This window comes from Heptranchias perlo, chromosome 27, assembly GCF_035084215.1.
Source record: "Heptranchias perlo isolate sHepPer1 chromosome 27, sHepPer1.hap1, whole genome shotgun sequence".
NCBI lineage: Eukaryota > Metazoa > Chordata > Chondrichthyes > Hexanchiformes > Hexanchidae > Heptranchias > Heptranchias perlo.
In genome coordinates this window covers 38,802,919-38,830,370 of record NC_090351.1, presented here as the reverse complement: position 1 = coordinate 38,830,370, position 27,452 = coordinate 38,802,919, and the positions used below count along the sequence as shown (strand labels likewise).

Here is a 27,452-nt window from a genome sequence, read left to right as displayed (position 1 = left end):
AGACTCTCTCTTGTTGGAGATGGTCATTGCCTGGCACTTATCTGGCGCGAATGTTAATTGCCACTTATGAGCCCAAGCCTGGATGTTGTCCAGGTCTTGCTGCATGCGGGCTCGGACTGCTTCATTATCTGAGGGGTTGCGAATGGAACTGAACACTGTGCAGTCATCAGCGAACATCCCCATTTCTGACCTTATGATGGAGGGAAGGTCATTGATGAAGCAGCTGAAGATGGTTGGGCCTAGGACACTGCCCTGAGGAACTCCTGCAGCAATGCCCTGGGGCTGAGATGATCTGGTCATTACCACATTGCTGTCTGTGGGATCTTGCTGTGCGCAATTTGGCTGCTGTGTTTCCTACATTACAACAGTGACCACACTTCAAAACTTAATTGTCCGGAAAGCACCTTGGGATGTTTAACTACATTAAAGGTGCTATGTGTTGTTGTTGTAAAGCACCTTGGGACGTCCTGAGGTAGTGAAAGACACTATATAAATGCGAGTCTTTCTTTCTTGCAGCTGAGATTAAGTTCATGGTTACTATGCCACGCAAGAAACGCTAAGATAATAATAGTCTCAAGGCAATTATGGGTAGTTTTAAAAGCACTAGGTTACCTACAAGGTAGGGTTTTCCTCATTCTTCCAATGATGTGCATCCTCCACATGCTGAGCATACATGAAAACATCTTGATTCTACAGAAAGTCTCCTCCTTCCAGATCACAGAAGCCCCCGGGACATGCCATTGTGCCAGTATGTTTTGACTCAAAGCTAAACTGAAACTTATTAAACACTAAACGCTCATCTTTCTCCCCACCCCCCCCAACCCAAAGCCTTACTCTGCGTGGGTGGATGCGTACAGAGGGTTTATAACAACAACAACATGCATTTATATAGCACCTTTAACGTAGTAAAACGTCCCAAGGCGCTTCACAGGAGCGTTAATCAGACAAAAATTGACATTGAGCCACATAAGGAGATATTAGGACAGGTGACCAAAAGCTTGGTCAAAGGGGTAGGTTTTAAAGAGCGTCTTAAAGGAAGAGCGAGAGGCGAAGAGGTTTAGGGAGGTCATTCCAGAGCTTAGGGCCTCGGTAGCTGAAGGCACGGCCGCCAATGGTGGAGCGATGGAAATCAGGGCTGTTCAAGAGGCCGGAATTGGAGGAGCGCAGAGATCTCAGCGAGTTGTAGGGCTGGAGGAGATCCAAGAGATAGGGAGGGACGAGGCCATGGAGGGATTTGAAAACCAGGATGGGAAATTACAATCGAGACTTTGCCGGACCAGGAGCCAATGTAGGTCAGCGAGCACAGGGGTGATGGGTGTACGGGACTTGGTGTGAGGTAAGATACGGGCAGCACAGTTTCGGATGAGCTCAAGTTTACGGAAGATGTAAGGTGGGAGGCCGGCCAGGTGAGCATTGGATTAGAGGTAATAAAGGCATGGATGAGGTTTTCAGCAGCAGATGAGCTGAAGCAGGGGTGGAAACGGCTGATGTCACGGTCATTTGAAGACAAAAACCCTACCCGGCAGATAACATATTTATTTTCTTCATGCTACGTTCTCCACACACCATAGGAGCATAGCAATAGTAGTACAACTTTAGAAGGTGGAAGGCTGTCCATTGGAGGGGCAACACCAGCTGTCAGAACTGATCTACCAAAGGTGTTGTTCTATGGTGAAGTTATAAATAGACAGTGATGTTTAGTAAATGTGCGAGTGCTGCTCCATGGGGTTGCCTTGCATGTACCATCAATTGGAACCTTATCGAGTCAACAGCCATGGAACGGGTGCACTAACTTTTAACCTGTCAGCTGCGCTTCTCTGCAACAGTGTCGGATGCACTCAATCAGCTGTCTGCTGCTTCAGCACCTGTCTCTGCCTTCAGTCTTCGAGACGGTCTAAATTGCTCGGATTAGAGAAATGTAATCGTAGAGCTCCGTGAAGATCTACACAGTGAAAATAATGTTCCAGTTCTTACTTGTCTGGTGGTAGGTAAAATGACGAGACAATTTCTTGTCCCAAATGAAACTGGGACGTCACCTTGCGTAGAAACTCCAAGTGATTCCTAAGAACCCCCTGATGGAATGCTACATCCAATATGACTCATGTACAATAAAGGACTGCAGTTCACGAACACCACAAGCTGACACCTGTTAACAGTGCTGACTTCTATGCAAGAAATGTTTGAGCAGTGGGTGCTTCACCTTTGTGAAGACCTAAATTAAGTTTGCAATAGGGAACCAGTGGAAGGCCTAACTGGGCACAATTTCCAAACAGCTTGCACAAACTGAGACAGCAACGGGAGATCGCTTAACCCAATCAGGTTTTGCAAGTCTGAAATAGCTGAAACATAAACCCAAATGCAGCTAGGTTTTAAAACAATGTCAAACAGGTGCTAAACATATCACAAAGCATGCCGACAAAACGAGATAGGACGAAGCCAGCTAGTAGTACACTATCGCACAAACTTTTCCCATTTTGTGTTACTAGCTCCATTAGTGGATGCCCTGCAAGAATTTATTCAGGGTATCTACCATTGGAGGATGAAGACCCTGATCTAACTCATTGGCCTGCATTATCGGGGCATCAGTGCAACTTTGGACATAGGAACAGGAGGAGGCCATTCAGCCCCTCGAGCCTGTTCCACCATTCAATTAGATCATTGCTGATCTGTATCTTAACTCCATCTACCCCCCTTGTTCCATAACCCTTAATACCCTTGCCTAACAAAAATCTATCAATGTCAGCTTTGAAATTTTCAATTGACCCCCAGCCTTTGGGGGAGAGAGTTCCAGATTTCCACTCCCCTTTGTGTGAAGAAGTGCTTCCTGACATCACCCCTGAACGGCCTAGCTCTAATTTTAAGGTTATGCCCCTTTGTTCTGGACTCTCCCATCAGGGGAAATAGTCTCTCTCTCTCTACCCTATCAACTCCTTTAATTATCTTAAAAACCTCAATTAGATCAGCCCTAAATATTCTAAACTCGAGGGAATTCAAGCTATTCTATGCAGCCTGTCCTCATAATTTAATCCTTTTAGCCCCAGTATCATTCTGAATCTTTGGATGCAACATATGATCTCCAACTACGTGTGGAGATCCCTTCTACAAGGCATTGGGATTCCACCTCTACCCATTGCTATCACTTCTGAGAACCATGGTTCGTACATCCAATAAGAGGTCACTCCTATAAGTTCCACTTTGTCTGCTTATATCTTTTTAGGCACCCATGGGATCAGGGGATACAGAGAAGAGGCACATAAGACCGCTGTGTCCAGGAATAAGACAATGACAATCCTCCAGGCTGTTATGGCCACTGTGCTTGTCAGAAAAGTAGGAATTGATCACCGTGTGCAGCAACAAACACTTCTCCAGTCACTTTTGAGCTACTGAAAATGTCCCGAGCTACCTCCAGGTACTTGTGAGAGCAAATGGTTAGGTGCCATTGTCCATACAGGTTAAATCCTGAGCCAAGATGTAATCTCATGACCCAGATGCCAGTTTATTGATAAGACTGCATTTTGACAAAGGTACAAGAGTGAGAGAGAGTTCCCCCCAACTCTCAAATGGCTGTTGATGTAGTGAACCATTGCTGGGTCCATCCACACACGTATTGGGTTGCTCACCTGGAAATGTTTCAGAGCATACCCGACTGCCGTTACTTCCAAATGAATGATTTTCCAGGTTGACTGCACTATCCTCCACTTGCCCTGAACCCAGCTCACCTGTGGATAGACATCCCATCCTGTCAGGGGTGCATTTGTTACTACTGTCAAACATCAGGACGGCTGTCACAGGCGATTGACGTGCAGGATGTTGTCTCTTCATAGAATCATAGAATCATAGAAGTTTACAACATGGAAACAGGCCCTTCGGCCCAACATGTCCATGTCGCCCAGTTTATACCACTAAGCTAGTCCCAATTGCCTGCACTTGGCCCATATCCCTCTATACCCATCTTACCCATGTAACTGTCCAAATGCTTTTTAAAAGACAAAATTGTACCCGCCTCTACTACTGCCTCTGGCAGCTCGTTCCAGACACTCACCGCCCTTTGAGTGAAAAAATTGCCCCTCTGGACCCTTTTGTATCTCTCCCCTCTCACCTTAAATCTATGTCCCCTCGTTATAGACTCCCCTACCTTTGGGAAAAGATTTTGACTATCTACCTTATCTATGCCCCTCATTATTTTATAGACTTGTATAAGATCACCCCTCAACCTCCTACTCTCCAGGGAAAAAAGTCCCAGTCTATCTAACCTCTCCCTATAAGTCAAACCATCAAGTCCCAGCAGCATCCTAGTAAATCTTTTCTGCACTCTTTCTAGTTTAATAATATCCTTTCTATAATAGGGTGACCAGAACTGTACACAGTATTCCAAGTGTGGCCTAACTAATGTCTTGTACAACTTCAACAAGACATCCCAACTCCTGTATTCAATGTTCTGACCAATGAAACCAAGCAAGCTGAATGCCTTCTTCACCACTCTATCCACCTGTGACTCCACTTTCAAGGAGCTATGAACCTGTACTCCTAGATCTCTTTGTTCTATAACTCTCCCCAACGCCCTACCATTAACGGAGTAGGTCCTGGCCCGATTCGATCTCCCAAAATGCATCACCTCACATTTATCTAAATTAAACTCCATCTGCCATTCATCGGCCCACTGGCCCAATTTATCAAGATCCCGTTGCAATCCCAGATAACCTTCTTCACTGTCCACGATGCCACCAATCTTGGTGTCATCTGCAAACTTACTAACCATGCCTCCTAAATTCTCATCCAAATCATTAATATAAATAACAAATAACAGCGGGCCCAGCACCGATCCCTGAGGCACACCGCTGGTCACAGGCCTCCAATTTGAAAAACAACCCTCTACAACCACCCTCTGTCTTCTGTCGTCAAGCCAATGTTGTATCCAATTGGCTACCTCACCTTGGATCCCGTGAGATTTAACCTTATGTAACAACCTACCATGCGGTACCTTGTCAAAGGCTTTGCTAAAGTCCATGTAGACCACGTCTACTGCACAGCCCTCATCTATCTTCTTGGTTACCCCTTCAAAAAACTCAATCAAATTCGTGAGACATGATTTTCCTCTCACAAAACCATGCTGACTGTTCCTAATCAGTCCCTGCCTCTCCAAATGCCCGTAGATCCTGTCTCTTAGAATACCCTCTAACAACTTACCCACTACAGATGTCAGGCTCACCGGTCTGTAGTTCCCAGGCTTTTCCCTGCCGCCCTTCTTAAACAAAGGCACAACATTTGCTACCCTCCAATCTTCAGGCACCTCACCTGTAGCGGTGGATGATTCAAATATCTCTGCTAGGGGACCTGCAATTTCCTCCCTAACCTCCCATAACGTCCTGGGATACATTTCATCAGGTCCCGGATGAAATGTATGGCCTTTTTAAAAAATTCGTTCATGGGATGTGGGCGTCGCTGGCAAGGCCAGCGTTTATTGCTTATCCCTAATTTTCCTTGAGAAGGTGGTGGTGAGCTGCCTTCTTGAACAACTGAGTGGCTTGCTAGGCCATTTCAGAGGGCAATTAAGAATCAACTACATTGCTGTGGTTCTGGAGTCACATATAGGCCAGACCGGGTAAGGACAGCAGGTTTCCTTCCCTAAAAGGCATTGGTGAACCAGGTGGGTTTTTACACCAATCCGGTAGTTTCATGGCCGCCATTTCAGATACTAATTTTTTTAAATTCCAGATTTTATTTAATTAATTGAATTTAAATTCCCCAACTGCTGTGGCAGGATTTGAACTCATGACTCTGGATTATTAGTCCAGGCCTCTGGATTACTAGTTCAGTAACATAACCACTATGCTACCGTGAGTCGAGACCCAAAGCCCATCCTTACTGATGGAGTAAGGGGGGGCTCTGAAGGGGGTGGTTTTGGCAGTTGGGGCTCCATTGCTTCCAGAGGTTCAGGTTTTGTAGTCGGAGTAAGAACGAACCGTTGAGAGCTTCCAGCTCGCTCTTACCATCAGACCTAAAATTCTTCAATAACTGTTTGTTAGGATCCGTGGCTTTCTAAGTGGGAAATCGGGTCCCGACGTAACATAAAATGGTCGAAGGCAGACAATCCTGCTGCTGGGTTTGTCCAGACCAATGCCCCTCCGAATATCAGCTCCTGCTTGAGTTTTAACTGGACAACTTGTATTTGACCATGAATGCTGAGGAGGAAAATTGAGCATTAGGAGATATTTAACTGTGCTGCTTGATTTTTTTTTTGAAAAAACTTCCTATTCCTTAAAATGAGAGATCAATAGGTGGTGTGGGAGGTGAACTGTGGTTGGACATATTCCTGGAGGTTTCATCACATGACCTCCTGCATCCAAACAGCCTTCTTTGCTATCTTTAACATTTTTTTTAATATAGTTAGTAAACAAAAGCATTCAAAGAAAATGAAAAAAAAAGTTTTTAATGCCCCTATGATCTTTCTCCCCCGGGTTTGTTTGCAGCAGCGTCTAGGAGCGTAATCTTTAATTTCTGGAGATCCCAGGATAATTCTGGAGGGTTGGCAACCAAAGAATAATCAGGTACGGACTTGCCAAAGGGGAGGACCCTGTGCTGAAATTGAACCCGAGAAACTTCGAGTGGCATTCCTTGAATGGTGATATGGAATGTTGGAAATTAAAATGTTTCTACACAGGTCATTAAACAATGACAATATGGCTAACACAGGCATCGTCGGTAAGCGAAGTTAGCTGAAGTAAGATTGCATGTAGACACCATGTCGTGCAATCGGCTTTTGCTGACATACTACCCGCTAGAAGAAGAAAAAGCACGTTATTGAACAAACTAGCCCGAACAGAAAGATAAGGTTAAGAAAGCAGAGGGGGTGATAGAAAATACTGGACAAAGGAATAGATTCAGCCTACAACCTTGAGAAAGCTCAAATAAGAATGAAACCTTTGCAGCAGCTATGGGTCTACTCCTGTGTTCTGAAAGGATGTATTTGCCACAGCTGGCCGAAGGAGGTAAAAACAAGCCTGATTATGTAAAGGAGGGAGATTAGTTCGCTGGCTGTGGGAGAACAGTATTTTGGATTCTGAACCAGGCGAGGCGTCTCGAGTTGGGAGCACGTAATGGCTGGAAAAGCTCACAACTTGTAAAGGAACGTGTGTGTCGTAGAATCAAGATCTATCTATGAATGTAATGCTTAGTTAAGTTCGGGTGGACTTTGGAACTAATGAAGTTATACAACAAGCTAAGTGTCTCGTGAGTTTCTTGAATCAACTAATATACCAGCTGGTGCGGTTAACATGGAGGCACACAGCATTTAGTGCTGGTGCCCTAGACCGGTGTTGTCCAATAGAAATTGCTGACTAGCCAGAGGTGTGGCTATGGCGACTGTTTTAGCTACATGCACTTTAGTAGAAATGGCTTAAATACACTCAATACAGGCAAATGTACTTCACATGTGTATATTTACTTAACCTCCACCACAATTCCGTAACCAAGGAAGTAGAGCACTCAATAATCAAAAAAAACTCACACCCATCTTTTCTTCCTAGCATTTTACCAACAAGCACACAAAAGGTTAAAGTACACATGCCATATGAATGAGTATCAAAATCACATGCCCAAGGATGGTGTCTAGTAAATAAAAAATGAGTAATAATCAAAAATGCAATTAACCACATCTGGATTCCCAATTAGTCACATGTGGCTAATGAATTGGACAACATGGCCTGGATAATCAGTGGCACTGGGACCATCTTGGATTTCTGATTAAGATCCTGAAAGCCTAGTACAAGGGGGAATGTCCTGATGATTTGGGAACTACAAAGTCCTCGAGTTAAAAATCTGTTCTTTCCAGATGAGTGTGCTCTTTCTCGCCTTCCTGATGCCACTACTTTGTCTATCTCATCTGTCAATGCTGATTCCACAACTGGGTTCTGCAGGTGGTCAAATAATTTTATTTGAATGAATGTTGTAGTTGAGTTTGTTAATAGAGCACACAAATCGTCTAGAGTGCCCATAAGAAAGAAGAGCAGAGTTATAAAGAACCGTTCATACCATCAGGACAACCCAAAGCATTTCACAGCCAATGAATTACTTTTGAAGTGTAGCCACTTGTTTTGTAGGGCAAAACGTGGCAGGCAATTTGAACCCAGCAAAGGAGATGTGACTAGTAGTGGTAATTGAGAGAGGAATATTGGTCAGGACACTCGACACTTATCAATAAAGAAAATGCCGTGGGATTTTTTTCTTTAATGTCTGCCTGAACTGGCAGAACAAGCTCTGGTTTAATGTCTCAACCAAAAGTCAGTACCACTGTCAATGCAACTCTCCCTCAGCACTGCATTGAAGTGTCAGCCTGGCTTACACTGAGTGTGGGGCACCAACCTTCTGATTCAGAGACAAGTGCTCCAACTGAGCCTTGCTCCCATTAAGGCTGCAACTTCCCACAGGTGGCTCTCAACCTGCCCTCCCAATACTTTTGTCTCTCAACAGGCAATTTCCAATAACTCTTGCTTTAGCTCCCATGGGAGCAATACCACGTGGCCAGATCAGTAACAGTGAGACACAGACCTTGCGGCTGCCTGCACACGGTCTTCAATCACAGGCAACGATGTTCCTGTGTTTTGGCAGTTGACTGAAGCTACATAGCTCTGTTGGTGAACAGATCCCAATTAGACCTTCTGATTGACGCAGGCCATTCATCCCATCGTGACTGGGTCAGCTCTTTGAGCCAGCTACTCGCATCCCATCATCTTTTTCAAGTACTTTTCCAGTTCCCTTTTAATTGGTTATAATCTCTGCCTCAATGGTCACTTATGGAAAAAGTGTATGTTCCAATAAGCTTTCGTGTGGGGGAAAAAAAAATCTCCTGTTAACAATCCTCAGTTTATGCCTCCCCGTTACTGATTCACCAACTTGTGGAAACAATCTTTTGTAAATTGTAAAGTCTCAAGAAACTTCCCCTCGCTTCCACATAGGAACAGCCGTGAGAAATTTCACCAAACCACTTGACATCATCATCTGTATTCGATCTGATGGAAGCAGGGTCACAGAACTCTGGATCCAGTCGTGTGGAGTTGGGCTACTTGGTGGTAAATGCGTCTGTGTATTTGGTCGAAGTGTAGCCTCAGCCAATTTGTCTGTGTTCCTTCTCCAGACTTGGGGAGTCCCAACTGACATTAGGCAAATGAGGATACTCTATGCTCAGGTCTGCTGATTATGGTGCTTGTGGTTCTCATTGATTCCATCGTCACCGACAAGCCTTAGAATCATAGAAGTTTACAACATGGAAACAGGCCCTTTGGCCCAACATGTCCATGTTGCCCAGTTTATACCACTAAGCTAGTCCCAATTGCCTGCACTTGGCCCATATCCCTCTATACCCATCTTACCCATGTAACTGTCCAAATGCTTTTTAAAAGACAAAATTGTACCCGCCTCTATTACTGCCTCTGGCAGCTCGTTCCAGACACTCACCACCCTTGAGTGAAAAAATTGCCCCTCTGGACCCTTTTGTATCTCTCCCCTCTCACCTTAAATCTATGCCCCCTCGTTATAGACTCCCCTACCTTTGGGAAAAGATTTTGACTATCTACCTTATCTATGCCCCTCATTATTTTATAGACTTCTATAAGATCACCCCTTAACCTCCTACTCTCCAGGGAAAAAAGTCTCAGCCTATCCAACCTCTCCCTATAAGTCAACCATCAAGTCCCGGTAGCATCCTAGTAAATCCTTTCTGCACTCTTTCTAGTTTAATAATAATATCCTTTCTATAATAGGGTGACCAGAACTGTACACAGTATTCCAAGTGTGGCCTTACTAATGTCTTGCACAACTTCAACAAGACATCCCAACTCCTGTATTCAATGTTCTGACCAATGAAACCAAGCATGCTGAATGCCTTCTTCACCACCCTATCCACCTGTGACTCCACTTTCAAGGAGCTATGAACCTGTACTCCTAGATCTCTCTGTTCTATAACTCTCCCCAACGCCCTACCATTAACGGAGTAGGTCCTGGCCTGATTCGATCTACCAAAATGCATCACCTCACATTTACCTAAATTAAACTCCATCTGCCATTCATCGGCCCACTGGCCCAATTTATCAAGATCCCGTTGCAATCCTAGATAACCTTCTTCACTGTCCACAATGCCACCAATCTTGCTGTCATCTGCAAACTTACTAACCATGCCTCCTAAATTCTCATCCAAATCATTAATATAATAACAGCGGACCCAGCACCGATCCCTGAGGCACACCGCTGGTCACAGGCCTCCAGTTTGAAAAACAACCCTCTACAACCACCCTCTGTCTTCTGTCGTCAATCCAATTTTGTATCCAATTGGCTACCTCACCTTGGATCCCGTGAGATTTAACCTTATGTAACAACCTACCATGCGGTACCTTGTCAAAGGCTTTGCTAAAGTCCATGTAGACCACGTCTACTGCACAGCCCTCATCTATCTTCTTGGTTACCCCTTCAAAAAACTCAATCAAATTCGTGAGACATGATTTTCCACTCACAAAACCATGCTGACTGTTCCTAATCAGTCCCTGCCTCTCCAAATGCCTGTAGATCCTGTCTCTCAGAATACCCTCCAACAACTTACCCACTACAGATGTCAGGCGCACCGGTCAGTAGTTCCCAGGCTTTTCCCTGCCGCCCTTCTTAAACAAAGGCACAACATTTGCTACCCTCCAATCTTCAGGCACCTCACCTGTAGCTGTCAATGATTCAAATATCTCTGCTAGGGGACCTGCAATTTCCTCCCTAACCTCCCATAACGTCCTGGGATACATTTCATCAGGTCCCGGAGATTTATCGACCTTGATGCGCGTTAAGACTTCCAGCACCTCCCCCTCTGTAATATGTACACTCCTCAAGACATCACTATTTATATCCCCAAGTTCCCTAACATCCATGCCTTTCTCAACCGTAAATACCGATGTGAAATATTCATTTAGGATCTCACCCATCTCTTGTGGTTCCGCACATAGATGATCTTGTTGATCCTTAAGAGGCCCTACTCTCTCCCTAGTTACTCTTTTGCCCTTTATGTACTTGTAGAAGCTCTTTGGATTCTCCTTTGCCTTATCTGCCAAAGCAATCTCATGTCCCCTTTTTGCCCTCCTGATTTCTCTCTTAACTCTACTCCGGCAATCTCTATACTCTTCAAGGGATCCACTTGATCCCAGCTGTCTATGCATGTCATATGCCTCCTCCTTCTTTTTGACTAGGGCCTCAATCTCCCGAGTCATCCAAGGTTCCCTACTTCTACCAGCCTTGCCCTTCACTTTATAAGGAATGTGCTTACCCTGAACCCTGGTTAACACACTTTTGAAAGCCTCCCACTTACCAGACGTCCCTTTGCCTGCCAACAGACTCTCCCAATCAACTTCTGAAAGTTCCTGTCTAATACCATCAAAATTGGCCTTTCCCCAATTTAGAATTTTAACTTTTGGGCCAGACCTATCATTCTCCATAGCTATCTTAAAACTAATGGAATTATGATCACTGGTCCCAAAGTGATCCCTCACGAAAACTTCTGTCACCTGCCCTTCCTTATTTCCCAAGAGGAGGTCAAGTTTTGCCCCCTCTCTAGTCGGGCCATCCACATACTGAATGAGAAATTCCTCCTGAATACACTCAACAAATTTCTCTCCATCCAAGCCCCTAATGCTATGGCTGTCCAAGTCAATGTTGGGAAAGTTAAAGTCCCCCACTATTACCTTGTTCAGAGTGTTTGGGGGGTGGGGGGGTCAGGCACGCTGGGAGCACTGCACTTCCCTAAGATACCACCCAGGGAAGGGAAGCCGATTCTGCTTGGGTTGCAGATTGTGAACATGGGACACACACACCTGAGCTCTTGCTCCTTGCACGCTCATGATCAGAACCACTAACTGATGGGGACAGAAGTCAAATTCCTCTTTATGACAACATTCTGGGAAATTTTGTTTTTAGAACTTATGTTTAGGGATCAAATTCCTCATTCTTTAAACCCCCCACCCCCCATAAAGCAGTGGGGTTGCAGGTTGTCTCTCTTTCCCCCACCCCCACATCTGTTGTGAGAAAAGACAGATTAACAATTAACACACCGCCCAATCTAACCTTTTCCTGTGGAGAGTATGGAGCCTCTGCCAACAGCAGTCTGATGTGAGCAGCAAAAGATCTGTAGCCGAGAAGGTCTGCAATGGCGGAGGATTGGGGATTGATATGATGCAGGATGGGGCCACATGTGGCAGTTTGTCTACGTAGTAACATGTATATCTGTGGTTTCCCTAGAAGCTTCCAAAACTAGGCCACCTACTTAGAGTGTGGAAGATTCAGAGCAAATAGAATAAACCAATGTTTTAGCCCAAGTGATAAACACACAAGTTATTCTCTTCCCTTCCCCTCCTCTCCCTGCCCATTCAAACATTTGTGTGAAGTTTCTTTCCCTCCCTCAGGGGTGCCGACTCTTGCTGGTGCACAGTCCAACATGTGCGAGCCACCTTCAAGTGTCCATTCTTCAAGACAATGAGTTTCAAAGGCTATTACAGCTGTGAGCCATCCAGTTCTCATCTGATGTCCATCAGTGCATCTTTCTCAGCAAGGTGGGGTGGGAAGGGAAGGAGACACACTGGATGGCGTTCAAGAGGGGGAAGCTCCTGGACATCGTCTCTCTCCCCTTCCCTCTCCTCCACCACCCCCCCACCCACCACCACCACTCCTGCAACCAGAAGCTGAGGACAACTGCAGGACTCCAATTGTTGCCTTAGATGAGATCAGTAGAGACTTGGGACCTTCAGGTATGCATGGCCCAGTGTGTGGTGTCTTTTACTGGTCTGTGTGGCCCAGTGTGTGGCGTCTTTTACTGGTCTGTGTGGCCCAGTGTGTGTCTTTTACTGGTCTGTGTGGCCCAGTGTGTGTCTTTTACTGGTCTGTGTGGCCCAGTGTGTGTCTTTTACTGGTCTGTGTGGCCCAGTGTGTGTCTTTTACTGGTCTGTGTGGCCCAGTGTGTGTCTTTTACTGGTCTGTGTGGCTCAGTGTGTGTAGTCTTTTACTGGTTTGTGTGGCTCAGTGTGTGTCGTCTTTTACTGGTTTGTGTGGCTCAGTGTGTGTAGTCTTTTACTGGTTTGTGTGGCTCAGTGTGTGTAGTCTTTTACTGGTTTGTGTGGCTCAGTGTGTGTCGTCTTTTACTGGTTTGTGTGGCTCAGTGTGTGTAGTCTTTTACTGGTTTGTGTGGCTCAGTGTGTGTAGTCTTTTACTGGTTTGTGTGGCTCAGTGTGTGTCTTTTACTGGTCTGTGTAGCTTAGTGAGTGTAGTCTTTTACTGGTCTGTGTGGCTCAGTGAGTGTAGTCTTTTACTGGTCTGTGTGGCCCAGCGAGTGTAGTCTTTTACTGGTCTGTGTGGCTCAGTGAGTATAGTCTTTTACAACAGTACTCGAAACTCAGCGCAAGCTCCCCCAACTGCCTAGTGGGTAAAGGATCACACCCCAGCACAGCACTGAGGCACACTTTAGATCACAGGTTATCACGACATAATAAATAGTAGGAATAACGTGCAACTTTCTGCACAAGAACAGTCACCGCGCGAAACGCTCGAAGTGGAGAGAAATAAAATGGCATGAGAATACGGCTAATGTAAGTAATTTTACTGGATTCAAAATCAATAAAAAAAATTGCTCCAATTTTTGCGACTGCACAGTCACCCTCCAAGCAGGGAATCTCTGCCGATTACAGTTTAATTTTGGAGATCTATTATATAAATCTTCAAGCTCGCCACCACCGTTTTATCTGAAGCGTGCTACACCCTTGGAGTACGAATTGTTAGCCTCTGCTGGTTTGGAATTCCACTGGCATTTTTATGACTAAAAAATAGCATTTCAAATTTAATAAAAGCAAAATACAGTACAAAACAATCCATTTTAAGAAAAAAAGCAAAGCCTTTTGGAGATTTAGAGTTAGGGAGTTATATTACAACTTGTCTTTTTTTTAATGTTACCAGTACAGAGTTCTGTAAAAATATTGGTATGGATAATACTAGCCTGCCACTTGTTTCATTGACTTTGCATTACATTTGTTCCTGTGCAAGTTAATACAGTAAAAAAAAATGAACACTCTATAATCGCAATTTAACTTGCGGCCACTTCTCTTCAGTTCTGTTCCTATATATACTTCTCCTTCCCACCCAGGTATCCGTTTACTGATCATAGAAGGTTACAGCAACTGACCAGTGGACGGCAGACCCAAACAACTGAGCTACGCACCAGCCAGTCCAAGACAAGAGGAGGCAACTCCTGCTCTCTCCTCCCCTGGTACCAGTCAGCAATGTACTGGCTGCGCATCTCTCACCAGCAGCTTCAGGAGTGGAACAGAACTAGCTTCGTCACACGGCATACTTTGCTGCCCGCCGTGCAAGCACCTTATAATCAGGACCTTAAAGGAATGGTATACTGGGGCGACAGAGCTAGTCAAGTCGGGGCTGCTCAAGTGATGGCCGCCTCGATACCTTTGATTGCAATCTCATCACTTTTTTTTTTCCTGTTTCTTCCTTCTTCAGCTGATCAGTGAGTTTCTGGCTCAATCCATTAACTTCTCTGAACCGTTCCAGCCTAAATGAGCAAGTGGCCATCCCTCTGCTGTCGCAGTATTTTTGCCATTGGTTAAAGTTATAGTATATCAAAAAAATGAGGTAAAACAAGTGTGGGAGGAAGAATATGTTGAGTTGTTCACTTTCCACCCCCTGCCTCCCTGTCCCCCTCCCTCCCGCCACCACATCTTCCAGTTCCTTGCTGTACACAACTGCGGTTAACCAATACATGGAAAAAAAACATGAGTTTCACACAACTCAAGTGTATTACCCAATGAAATGTTTTACACACAGGAACCTCAACAGGATGGAAGAACGCATGACATGAGTAAAGGTACAAACGATAAGAGATCATTCAGAGCAATTGGATGAGGGAAGGGAGGAGACGGGGAAAAGACACCAAACATTTCTATTGCTCCAAGCTTTCTTCGGTCAAGCAGTACTTTAAAGCAGAACCATCTCGCCTGGTTTCTGGACTTTTTAGGTGTTTGAACACCATACCATCTTGTCTTGTCAACAGTGATGGGACAAGGTGTGGCCTCACAAAAGGAGAAAAAAGGGGCAAAAAACAAGGAGGGAAGGAGCGAGTTTAAGATAAAAGTCTCAGGTTGCAGCACTCCGAGAAATATCAGCTACCATTTTAAAAAGCTTCTGTAACCATAAAATGAATTCTAATTCTTACTCAGCTGCTAAACCAGGTTATAATACTGTCTCAAGCTATTAACCGCCGTGTCGGGTGCATTCCCAGGAAGCAACTGCATTTAAGACTTAAAATTACCGCAAACACCCAAAAAAAAAATTAGAATTTGACCCAACGTATGAAAACATCCTCACGCTTAAGCAATTTAGGCAGCACCAAGGCTGCATATCAGTTATACATTCAACCAAGAGATCAACCCCTTTTAAAGCTTTCCCCTCACCACTATACACAAACATTACTTGAATGACGTGTTAAACCATCAAGTCAGGCTGCAACTTGTAACATCCTTGATCCATTGGACAATATGGTCAAGGTTTCTGGGAGCCTGGTGGGGGGAGAGAAAGAGAGAGAGAGAAAGAGAGAGTGTGAGTTGGGGGAGCGAGGAGAAAGAGGGGTTGACTGGAGAGTCAATCCTCACATTTCGTGAGACCACACCTTCTGTTTTCATTTTTTTTTGCACATTGACATGAAGCCTCTTTGTACAGGTTTGCTTTAAGCATTCTGCATCTCTTGGCCAATCCTGTAGCTCATGATCTTGTTCCAGTCGACCTTTGTGCGAGTGACTGGCAGGCTCCTGCGCAAGGCTTTGAAGGTGGTGTCAGACATGGCATTATAATTCTCACAGATGGCAGTCTGAAACAACAAGGCAGAAACCGTTAACACTAGCCAGAATAATCCCAAATGGAAAATGGACTCAAAAGAGGAAAATCGCAATATTAGAGGAAGGTCTGGGAAAAATCATTCTAGTCATTCTGGCCAGTCCTAAAAGTTCTACAAAATCCGATGTACTCTTATAATCTTCAAATCACCTGTTTTGGCCCCTGAAAAATACTACCTTGCTCCCTCTTGAATTTGCTAATGCTATTCATCTCTACTGAGTCCCTAGGCAGTCTGTTCCACTCTCTTCACAATGTTCGTGCAATTTAAAAATCTAAATTGTCATTGAATATTTTTAAGGCTGAGTTAGATAGATTCTTGATTAACAAGGGAGTCGAAGGTTATAGTAAGTAGACGCAAAAGCAGGGTTGAGGTCACAATCAGATCAGCCATGATCTTAGCAAATGGCAGAGCAGCTCGAGGGGCCGAATGGCCTACTCTTGCTCTTAGTTCATATGTTCACCTTCCATGGTCTGAGCTCCAATCCACCCCTCCAGATTAGAGCTTGTGGTTTATTCGGGTTCATTTCACCTAAACCCCTTAGAATCTCAAAAACTTCAAATAAGGTGCCCACAGTTCTGCCTTTTCTCCACTGTAAACCGTCTCACCTTTTGTCATTTCGTAGCTCAGGTACCTACTCCCCAGTGTCAGTTTAGTTTCCCTCCTCTGCACTCTTCAAATCCCGGATATACCCAATATAGTGCGGTGACCAGAACTGCACAGTGCTCCAAGTGATGCCAAACCAGTGCTATATATAAAATCACCACAGAGATCCATATTCTATCCCTCTGGCTGCACACCAAGATCCTGTTTGCCTTTACAGTTCCCTCTCACTGCTGAATGCGTTCAACTAGCGATCCACCAATACCCCAGATGCCTCTCCCTATGTTATGTCCTGTACGCTACCATTCATCTTATATTCCCAGGGTTTATTCCCCTTCCCAATCTCATCACTTTGGATTTCTCCACACTAAAACAACAGTTGCCACCTGTCAGCCTAGTGCCCCAGACCGGTCTGCATTTGGTCTGCAGTTTGTAGCCACCTTCTTGTTCTGTTTGGTCAGCATTTCCAAATCTGAATGATACCGGGGCTAAAAGGGATCAATTATGAGGACAGGTTGCATAGACTAGGCTTGTATTCCCTTCAAAATAGAAGATATAGGGGGTGATCTAATTTGAGGTGTTTAAGATGATTAAAGGATTTGATAGGGTAGGGGGAATCCAGAACAAGGGGGCATAACCTTAAAATTAGAGTTAGGCTATTCAGGACTGATGTCTGGAAGCACTTCTTCACACACAGGTTAGTGGAAATCTAGAACTCTCTCCTCTCCCCTTTCTCTCCAATAAAAAAGCTGTTGAGGCCGGGGGTCAATTGAAAATTTCAAAACTTAGATTGATCGATTTTTGTTGGGCGAGGGTATTAAGGGTTACGGAACCAAGGCAGGTAGATGGAGTTAAGATACAGATCAGCCATGATCTAACTGAATCGCGGAACCGGCCCGAGGGGCTGAATGGCCTCCTCCTGTTCCTATGTCGATGAACACTGCGACAATAATGGCCCTACCTGACCAGAGAAATACACATACCACCTTCTGTCCATTCTGATGCAGCTATGCTTTCAACTACCTTGTGTTTCTTCCGATTCAGGCAAGCACCCGAATACCAACACACTGAATAAGCCGGTGTAGCAATAAGTTTCTTTTATTTGAGAGTGCGGTGGCCTCGGCAGCTTCCTGGGCACAGCGCTGGGGTTTTAAACCACCGGAGATGGAGATCTATTTGCGCTATCTGCAAGAAAGGATCGTTTTGCTCTTTTAGCGCCCCATGCAGAGTCCATCCACATACCTGGTAACCTCCCTCTGCCGCTTCAATCAGTTTCACAAGTTCCTTCGCGGTCTGGGTTTCATTCTGAGCAGGCGAGAGAAGAAAAAAATAAATCAGGATTTAAATGGTATAAAGGGGCTAATTCCAAACTTAAGGGCAGCAATAAATACAGATACCAGCGTGCACAAAAGACCCGATATCACACAACTACTTAAGATAGTTACACACGTTCTGCTGACAGCTCAGTTTATCCAGTCAGTAGCTGAGCTATGCAGACCAGAAAGGCCCCAGGTTCCATCACTGGTCTGTGCCCAGTTACCAGATCTTAGCTGGGGCACATTTGGCCTCAGTGCCCAGGATTAGGGAAATGGAGGGGGGGGGGGGGGTGGGAGAAGATGGGGAAAGTCAGTCAGCGTTCCTGCTTCTTGATTGTTTATCCAGTAACATCTGCTGGAAGTGCATGTGTACATACATGCAGTCATAGAGTGAAGACAGAATGTTGGTGATGTTCACTTTCCACCATGGTTGAACTGTCTGCTGCCACTCCATCAAAGCTCACCCATGAACACCTACCACCACTCAAGTCTGGCGACTGAAGGATTTCCAGCACCTATTTAAATGTAATCCTAGAAAGGGGTCAACACCTTTCGGAAAGGAGGAGGGGAGGGAAGCGAATGGAAAATTAACAGCGAAACAAGAAAAAAAAAGATTTAGTGGCTTGAGCAGAATAGTAACAATGTACTGACCTCCAATACCCTGTGCTGCGGAGTTGAAAATGTGCAGATTTACTCCTGCACCCTGCTCGGTTCCTCACTGGGGCGGGGGAAGGAAAGAGGAGGAGAGAGAAAGGAGTAAGAAAGGGGACTGAAAAATCAGATGCCTCCCAGGGGGTGCCAAGGTCTGGAAGCTTGAGGTAGACCTTAAACATTGGGAAATACAAGTGACATGGGGGCACGGTAGTGTACTGGTCGTTACTGGACTCGTAATCCAGAGAACATGGGTTCAAATCTCACCATAGCAATCTGAGAATTTGAATTCAGTTTTGAAAATTCTGGAAATAAAAAGTGACCATGAGGCTGTGGGATTGTCATAAAAATCCAACTGGTTCACTAACATTATTTAGTGAGGGAAACCTGCTGGGTTATACTTTACTCTTAACTGCCGTCCAAGGTGGCCCAGCAAGCCACTTAGTTGTATGAAAAGCTGTTGCCAGCAGTTCAAGAGGCGGGCCCACCACCACCTTCTCAAGGGGCAACCAGGGTTGGGCAATAAATGCTGGCCGTGCCAGCAATGCCCACACCCCGAGAAATGAGTTTTAAAAAAAAAACATAAGACACCTCGAGACACTTCTGCCAGCCCAATAAGCCCCTGATCCTGAAGGGCTCACTTGCTTACCCTCTCAGTATTTCCTCCTCAGTGCAAGCAGGAAGGAACAGAGATACATCAGACAGAAGCGTGGGATTGGGAGAGAACCCGTTATCTTCAGTCTCTCCATGTGCTTGGACACGAGTGTCAAAAGCATCGAGTCCAGGTGGACAGGTAGCACAGACAAACTCTACATTGCATCAGTGTTAGATGCATCCACTTAATTTTACTTCACCTTCTCTTCAAGTTTGGTAGCGTCATCTGGGTTTCTTAATTGAAGCTTACCCGAAACATTTGTGCCAGTCTTTGGGAGAGCAACACACTTAACATTTCCGCCAGGTGCTGATTTCTGATGTGCTCCACTCAAGTGACACGGGCACCCAATACGCTATGGACTGTATAACTCAAGGCCCCCTGCTTTGCTGAAACAAGGGGGCCTTAAGCTAGACATCAGATTCTTACACCCATATTTTCATGGGTCAGTGATGCCATTGGCTCCCCGCAGGCCTCACTGTTTATAGTTCAGAACACAGCAGACGGGACGACGAGTGGAATGTCGAGACTCCTCTACTGCAAAGGCGCAGTTTACTCGCATTTCAACAGTGACTTCTTCATATTGTCACAACAGTTCCTGACAACACTCACAACACTCTCCTAGTGGGCCTTTAATGGGTTTTAAATCAATTCAGACTTACTGTAATTTGCAAGGATTCCTGGATGTCCTTGTGACTCATCAACTGAACATTACCATCTTCATAATAATGGACCTTGAAAGACATTACAACATATTTAATGTAGCTCCTGCCTTAGTGCTTTATACAATGGTATTGGTACAGTTACACGAGGAAGCAAGACATACCTGGATCTTCAGAACTCCGCTGACCTGAGTTGAAGGTGGAGAAATGGTGAATTTCCATTCAGACCTCCAACGGCCATTCCTTAAAAAGGGAATTGGAAATAAAAAGGCAAATGCACCATTTGTGTTTATAACAAAAAAGGCTTAGAATAAACACTCCCTCCCTCCAAACCGGAAATGCTGCTCATCAGTTTTATTCCTCTGGTTGACCTGCACCTTTTCCATCCGGCACCGCTCGAGTCAATCTCCCCTCCTCCTTCTCCCCCGCCAAATGAGTTGCAGTTAAATGCATTACAACAGAGACGACAAGTGTATCTCATTGACTGTAAAGCGCTTTAGGATGTCCTGAGGTCGTGAAAGGCATTATATAAATCCAAGTCTTTCTTTCCAAACCACTTTTTGGGATAAAGCTACTCTCTCAAACATTCCCATTTGAGTTCAGTTGGTGGTATCAGAAGTGTGGGCAACATAGTTGGTGCAGGTTGTTCTAACTAGAGGACTGAGAGCCAAGAAATGTGCACAGTAATCAGACGACTGGATGATAAATGAAATAACTGAAATTAAATTGCTCTGTGACAGCATAAAAACAACCAATTTTAAACGCGTGGATTTATCCTGTGTAAACATCAAATATTGAGTGGTCCTGCCCTTCCTGCCCCCCCGAACTCCCTTCTTCAAACCCCGACTGTCCTTTTCTCCCCATCTTTAAAAACACTCTCAAACCCCATCCTTTCTACCAAGCTTTCAGTCATCCCTCAATCTCTCATTCCACCTCTCTCGTATCTATTTGTTTAATTCATTCTCCTCTATAAAACGACTTGGGATGTTACAGAAATGCATGTTATTACCCGCACATTAATAAGCTTGATTGTAAATGTATGGATTCATCCTCTCAACGCTAATTACTAATATTACCCCCAAATATTGAAAAGCTCAAATGCATCAAGAACATACAAATACTAGATTAATTTGTGTTTTCCCCCCTCTAATAGAAAGAACTTGCATTTATATAGTGTCTTTCATGACCTCGGGATGTCACAAAACCTTTACAGCCAATTTGGAATGTAGACACTGTTATAATGTAGGAAACACGGCAGCCAATATGCACACAGCAAGGTCCCACAAACAGCAATGAGATATAATGACCAGATATAATCTGTTTCAGTGATGTTGGTTGGCCTCCCTGCTCTTCTTCGAGTAACGTCATGGGATCTTTTCCACCCAGCCGAGGTTTAATGTCTCATCCGAAAGACGGCATCTCCGACAGTACAGCACTCCGACAGTACAGCACTGAACTGTCAGCCTAGATTATGTCTCTGGAGTGGGACTTGAACCCACAACTTTCTGACTCAGAGGCGAGAGTGCTACCCACTGAGCCACGGCTGACACACAATTTCCTCCCTTCCTCTGGGCGTAGACTCCCTCACTGGTGGACCATTCTACCGGTATCTCACCCAATGCCTATTAGCTCATAAGCCTTCAGCAGGCCATCCAACCACAGCCGAACCTGATCTCATCAACCACTGCACAGACATATACTTTCCAGCAGGGGTCACTGGACAGTGATCAGGAGCAGGAATACTGGCTGATTTCCCACCCACCCCCTCCCTAACTCAGGCACAAAAAACAAACGTAACACCATTATTGGTGGCCCAGTGAGACGAGCTCAGCTCAGACCAAGCGTCAAACGTGGGGTGATCTGTGTAGTTCAGGACTCGACCTCATCCTTCAGAACCAACTAGATTTATAACATGAAGAAAGCAGGAGACAATAAAAGGGCTTCTGTAGAGATGCTCAATAATGGACTGCCTGTTCAATCTGAGTGCGGCTGGACTGATTGACCAAGGCTCTGCCTCAGACACCAGATGTTCTGCTCTGGTAGCTGGGACTGTGCTTTAATGACCAGTAAATATTTAAAAAAAAACACTTACCAAAAATTATGTGGCTGAAACTGATGGTTTTCAATGCAAGCTATAATAGTTTGCTGGCCATCTAGGGTCTTACCATAGACCTACAAAACAGAAATGCCCACAATAGCACGTCAGAAAAAAGAAGGCAAGTTTTCACTGCAGCAACAGCATCTGTCTTCTGGTCTTTTACTCGCGTTGATAAGCACACAATGCAATTAATTAGCCGCCATCAGCCACCATCCCCTGGCGGAAAGAGCTATCACTTGTTCATTTATTAAACATTAAAAATTGGACAGTGGTAGCGCAGTAAATTCTGGAAAGAGACAGGAGGTCACGTTAGCATCTGTTGGGAAGAGACAGCTATGTTTGGGGTATGGGCTCATCATTAGAACTAGTTCCCTTTACAGATGCTGAACTGACCTGTGTATTGTATTCCCAGCATTTGCAGTTTTTTTTATTATTATTGTGGTGGTGCAGGAATGGATTATGAAGATCAGAAGGATGGTGTGCTCCCACATGGTTCTGGGGAATAGCCTGGTTTGGGGTTGTACCAAGTGGAAACAGGAGAGATGGGCTGGATCTAAATAACGCAGACACAGTGAGACTAATTAAGGTGGAGAAAGAGAACTGAAGTTCATTTGAACTAGATATGGCAGGAGTAGGGGATAAGGCTTTAAATTATAGATAGCCTGCATGTAAACTAACTGAAAATGTATGCAAATACCTAAACTAAAAGCCAGAGCGGACCATTAACAACCTAACAGCTGCTGAAACAATCCAATAGTCAACCGGCCTCAGAATACCGTGCAGCTTCTCCATCTCCTCCTTCCCAGGTTTATATCCTCCAGGAGTCCCACAACCTGCTCTTTAAACCCCTCCTGACCACTCAATACTCTCTCCTCACCCAATGCTTATGGACATTATCAATTGCTTCCCTTCTTCGAGGACAGTTTCTTCAAACTAGCCTCAGAAGTGCTACGATTACCACCCTCCTAAAATAAAACTCTCAATGGGAACACCCCCTTTAATTATCACCACAACTTCTAGCCTCCCTTTTTCTCCAAAGTTCTTGAATTAGTTATTGCGCCTCACCTCCAATTCCTGAGCTTGAATCGTATCAGGCTGGCATTTTGCACCCTGGTCAAAGTAACCATCAATATCCTGTGTGACTGCGAAAGCTGCACTTTATTTATCCTTGTTCTCCTCGGCCTCCATTGCACATTATGCATGAGCCTGGACAGTGCCAGTCGGCAAACTGTTCAATTGAGGGACCGATTACAGTCAAGCCCAGTCTTAGCCTCGCTGAACGCCCACACACAGCGGGCCAATGACCATCAGCGGGAACTCTGGTCAATTATCCTCCCTCCTTCGTACTTCTACCTAATGAGCCACGAGCTAACCGTCTCAAACTTTGTTCTTAAAATAATTTGTAGTTGTCACCAACAAAATTTCAACCGCACAAAATACAGCAAGAGTTACGTCAAGCTGACACATCGGATTTTCACAATACTTAACAGTGCAGATGCCATAGGGATAGTGGTTTTTCACGTATGCTCGCACTGCACTGTCACAGGCGCTCCTCCACGACTCTATTGCAGGCTCACCCTCCTGAGGGTGGATCTCGCTGCCTTCTTTCCTCACGTGATCAAACTTGAAGGACACTTTATTCTTTGGGTCCACAAATCTTCCGTTACCCAGACTGCCATGCTCTGTAACCAGGACCTGTGCAAGAATGCCAGTTTAACTCATAACTTTTAAGCAATGAAAATATATACACACACATTTTTATACGCACATACATATATAGTAAAAATCTTAAATTTGCACCCACTTCCTGCCAACTTTTTCCAATAGAAATTCTGATGTCAACAGTTAAAATGGAATCTGCCGATGTAAAGTGTATCCTGCAAGTACACCCTCTCCCCAGTGGAGGCAATGCAGGGAGTGGGAATGGGGAGAGATGTAAGTGGATGGAGGGTTAAAGGTGAGGCGAGTGACAGCAGAGCAAGGGGATAAGAGGATACAGGGGTTCAGCAGGTAGTTCATAAGGGAAAAAGGTCGGTATAGCGATGGGGTGGTAGGAAGGCGAATGGGTAGCGAGAAGGTAAAGGGGATGCAATGGGAGTGAGGGCGCTTGTGAGAGCCGCATTCTTCCTGTGACCCCCAACCCGTTGGTTGCTCCCTTCCCCACCACACCACCCAAAAGCAAAAGAATAAGACAGAGAGAGAAGCAATTTGTGGACACACGCACACACACTTGATGTATCACCACATTCACAAAATGTTAAATTTGAACCTTGTGAAGTTCAAAAACATGGATCATGTGTTATAAATGGATAGCCATGTGGTGAAGGATGGAATACTAGAGCCTGGTCTTTAGTTGTTTCTAAGCTTTTATTCGTAGATTCCCCTTACACACACACCGCACCCTCGATAAGCTCTCCTATAAATGGATACAAGAGAGTTCCCAGTTGATACCTACCACCTGAATGCAATTAACACTAATTGATATAAATCATACAGTTAACATCATGTGCCCAAAGCCTTTAGACCAGAAGAGATAGGAGCAGGAATAGGCCATTCAGCCCCTCGAGCCAGCTCCGCCATTTAATGAGATCATGGCTGATCTGATTTTTTACCTCAACTCCACTTTCCCGCCCTTTCCCCATATCCTTTGATGATCAAAAATTTGTCTAACTCAGCCTTGAATGTATTCAATGACTCAGCCTCCACAGCTTTTTGGGGTAAAGAATTCCAAAGATTCACGACCCTCTGGGAGAAGAAATTCCTCCTAATTTCCGTCTTAAATGGGTGACCCCTTATTCTGAGACTATGCCCTCTAGTTTTAGATTCCCCCATGAGGGGTAACATCCTCTCAGCATCTACCCTATCGAGTCCCCTCAGAATCTTGTATGTTTCAATAAGATCTCCTCTCATTCTTCTAAACTCCAATGAGTATAGACCCAACCTGTTCAATCTTTCCTCATAAGACAACCCTTCCATACCTGGAATCTACCTAGTGAACCTTCTCTGAACTGCTTCCAATGCAAGTACGTCTTTCCTTAAATAAGGGCACCAGAACTGTACGCAGTACTCCAGGTGTGGTCTCACCAGCATCCTGTACAGTTGTAGAATGACTTCCCTGCTTTTATACTCCATCCCCCCAGAAATAAAGGCCAATATTCTGTTTGCCTTCCGGATTACTGGAAGGCAAACAGATTACCGGATTACTTTCTTGCTAACTATTTTGGAACATTAGCTACAGAAGTACAAGAATCATTAAAATTTTCATGGCTAAAATTCTCTACCTGACTCGTTCTTATTTCAATGTTTTTATATTCCCTTCAGTTTCTCCTATGTTTTTAAAAAAGTGAGCCAGGTATCTGACACACATGGAAATCTATCAGCATGTTTAAAGGTCTCCAAATCATGCCACAGAGAAATCTATGCACACCTGTACGGTTTCTGTTTACTTAGAATGCAGTGCACACACACTCCCTGTGGGGACACATTCCAGTTATCCAAGATCTGGGCTCAGGTGTACCGCTGAAGTTTAACTAGCTAGAACCATATACCTTACTGGGGTGCTTGTCCAGGTAGGACCACACTATCCATAGGAGCACCGGTTTGCAGAGATATCTGTAGCCAAGTGGAAGAATCCCAACCCTGGTGACAGAGCGACCCCTCCAGATGCCATTCGTGAGTCAGGCTACTTGGTCAATCATCAACAGTACATTGGAGTTCTGTGGACCTCAGGTATCGGATTACTGAATCTACCACACTAGGTCGACTCGGTTCTAAGCTTCCATGGTCAGTAGCATCACCATGCGACCACCTTCAAGTGGTGGAATCAGTGGTTTGTTGCCAGACAACTGACAAAGCACATGTTGGAGTGCTGGTTAGGTGGACAGCAGGTGCCAGGTGCGAGTGCCATGGTAAGCGTATGATGCAAGAATGCATTGCTACTATTTTCCTGGCCATTGCATGGACATACACCATACCTCGTTGAACGGGATACGTTGCCTCCGTATTTTGTCCCTGTTCTCCTGATGGCGCTGACTGACAGTTTCACGGATACCAGCAGCCCTCTGTTATCACGGCTACTCTGCCCACACAAACTGGCTGCTGCTTCATAATATACACCTTCCATCCCACCCCACAAACAGTTACCAAGTTTCCTCTTACCTGTTCTTCGTAGCCCTCTATTTTCACGGGTGTGAACTGGTCTATATTATACTGGGCAAAAGCACTGCGGGAAGAAACATGCAGGTTAGTGTATGCAGTAAGAGCATTAGCTGCTGCACTCTGCTTTTCATCACGTATCTTTTGCATAGATTATACCATTAACCCTGCTGCAAGACTGCCCTTACTGTTAAGTAGAATGCCAAGCAACATTCTCTGAGTGAGTTTTCTGTATTCCCGATCGAGTGTACAACAGCATTCACAGTAACAAGCTGGTTTTCTCTAGAAACGTCAATTCATGCACATTTCCCTAACCCTTCAAGGGCAGAGCAGCTCAGTGGTTACTGAAAATCTCAGTGTTAGAGTAACCAACATCAGTATACAATTTGATTTAAGAAGTACATAGCTCTGAATCCACAGCGACTAATTTTATAATCTCTCAGAACTCATTGATAAAAAAGTTGATTGTTCCTATAAATGAAAAGTACCTTCAAGAAATAAAAACTGGCAAATTTAAAATTTTCAAGAATTATTTCTTCAGTGGTATTCAGGCACAACACAGTTTTACAGGCACCAGGTTTAGGGTGTGGGATCCCAGGTAAGTAAGGTTAGTAACATACAGTGGAGAGACCGTAGAGCTGGCATATCTAAAAGTAGTCTTGGTCGTGACATATCGGTCATGTAATTAGAAGAAAGTTTATTTTCAGTATGTGTGCAAAAATAGAAAGCCAAGAATGCTGGAAATAAATTCAGAACTCTGAAAAGTCTCTACCTGGAACATTAACCGCCCTTTTCTCTTTCCTGATGCTGTTATGATCTGGAATGCACTGCCTGAAAGGGTGGTGGAAGCAGATTCAATTGTAACTTTCAAATTGGATAAATACTTGAAGGGGAAAAATTTAGAGGGGAGTGGGACTGATTGAATAGCTCTTTCAAAGAGCCAGCACAGGCTTGATAGACCGAATGGCCTCCTTCTGTGCTGTAAAATTTTACGATGTGTTATTTCCAGCATTTACATGTTTACTTAAAACCCTTCATTCAATAGGTTATGCGGCCACATGTTTCATTGTAGTTAATGTTCAAACAGCACAGGAGGCCATCTCTCAAATCTGCATGTTCTTCTTTCAAGGTCGTATATCCTTCACAAAGCCGGTCTGGATGTTAAAAAAGGTCTATTGTTTGCAATAGTGTTTAACTGCTGATCTTGGACTGAGCCTGAACAAGTCAGCATGGGTACAAATATGACCATACTATATATAGAAGAATGCTGGCTACTGCATTTTGCTTGCAGTCTGGCATCACAGCCCTTAGAGCTGTAGCATGTCCCACTCCAGGAGATTAAATGTAGGACAGTAAACATTTGGCAGCAAATTACAAGGCAGCAATTCAACAGGGAGGGGGGTGG

The 27,452-nt window shown here is 44.7% G+C and overlaps 1 protein-coding gene across 1 annotated transcript in view; it reads right to left on the bottom strand.

Moving 5' to 3' along the window:
• Positions 1 to 13,600: 13,600 nt before the first annotated feature.
• The window catches only part of capza1b (capping actin protein of muscle Z-line subunit alpha 1b), a 51,146-nt gene continuing 37,294 nt past the window's right edge, over positions 13,601 to 27,452 (bottom strand). The window contains exons 4-10 of the mRNA XM_068007705.1: positions 26,051 to 26,114; positions 23,381 to 23,587; positions 21,887 to 21,966; positions 19,959 to 20,037; positions 19,795 to 19,866; positions 17,756 to 17,818; positions 13,601 to 15,886 (exon numbers count right to left, since the gene is read on the bottom strand). Of these exons, the coding sequence (XP_067863806.1) occupies positions 15,746 to 15,886; positions 17,756 to 17,818; positions 19,795 to 19,866; positions 19,959 to 20,037; positions 21,887 to 21,966; positions 23,381 to 23,587; positions 26,051 to 26,114 (706 nt within the window). The 3' untranslated portion in view covers positions 13,601 to 15,745. The remainder of the gene's footprint in view (positions 15,887 to 17,755; positions 17,819 to 19,794; positions 19,867 to 19,958; positions 20,038 to 21,886; positions 21,967 to 23,380; positions 23,588 to 26,050; positions 26,115 to 27,452) is intronic.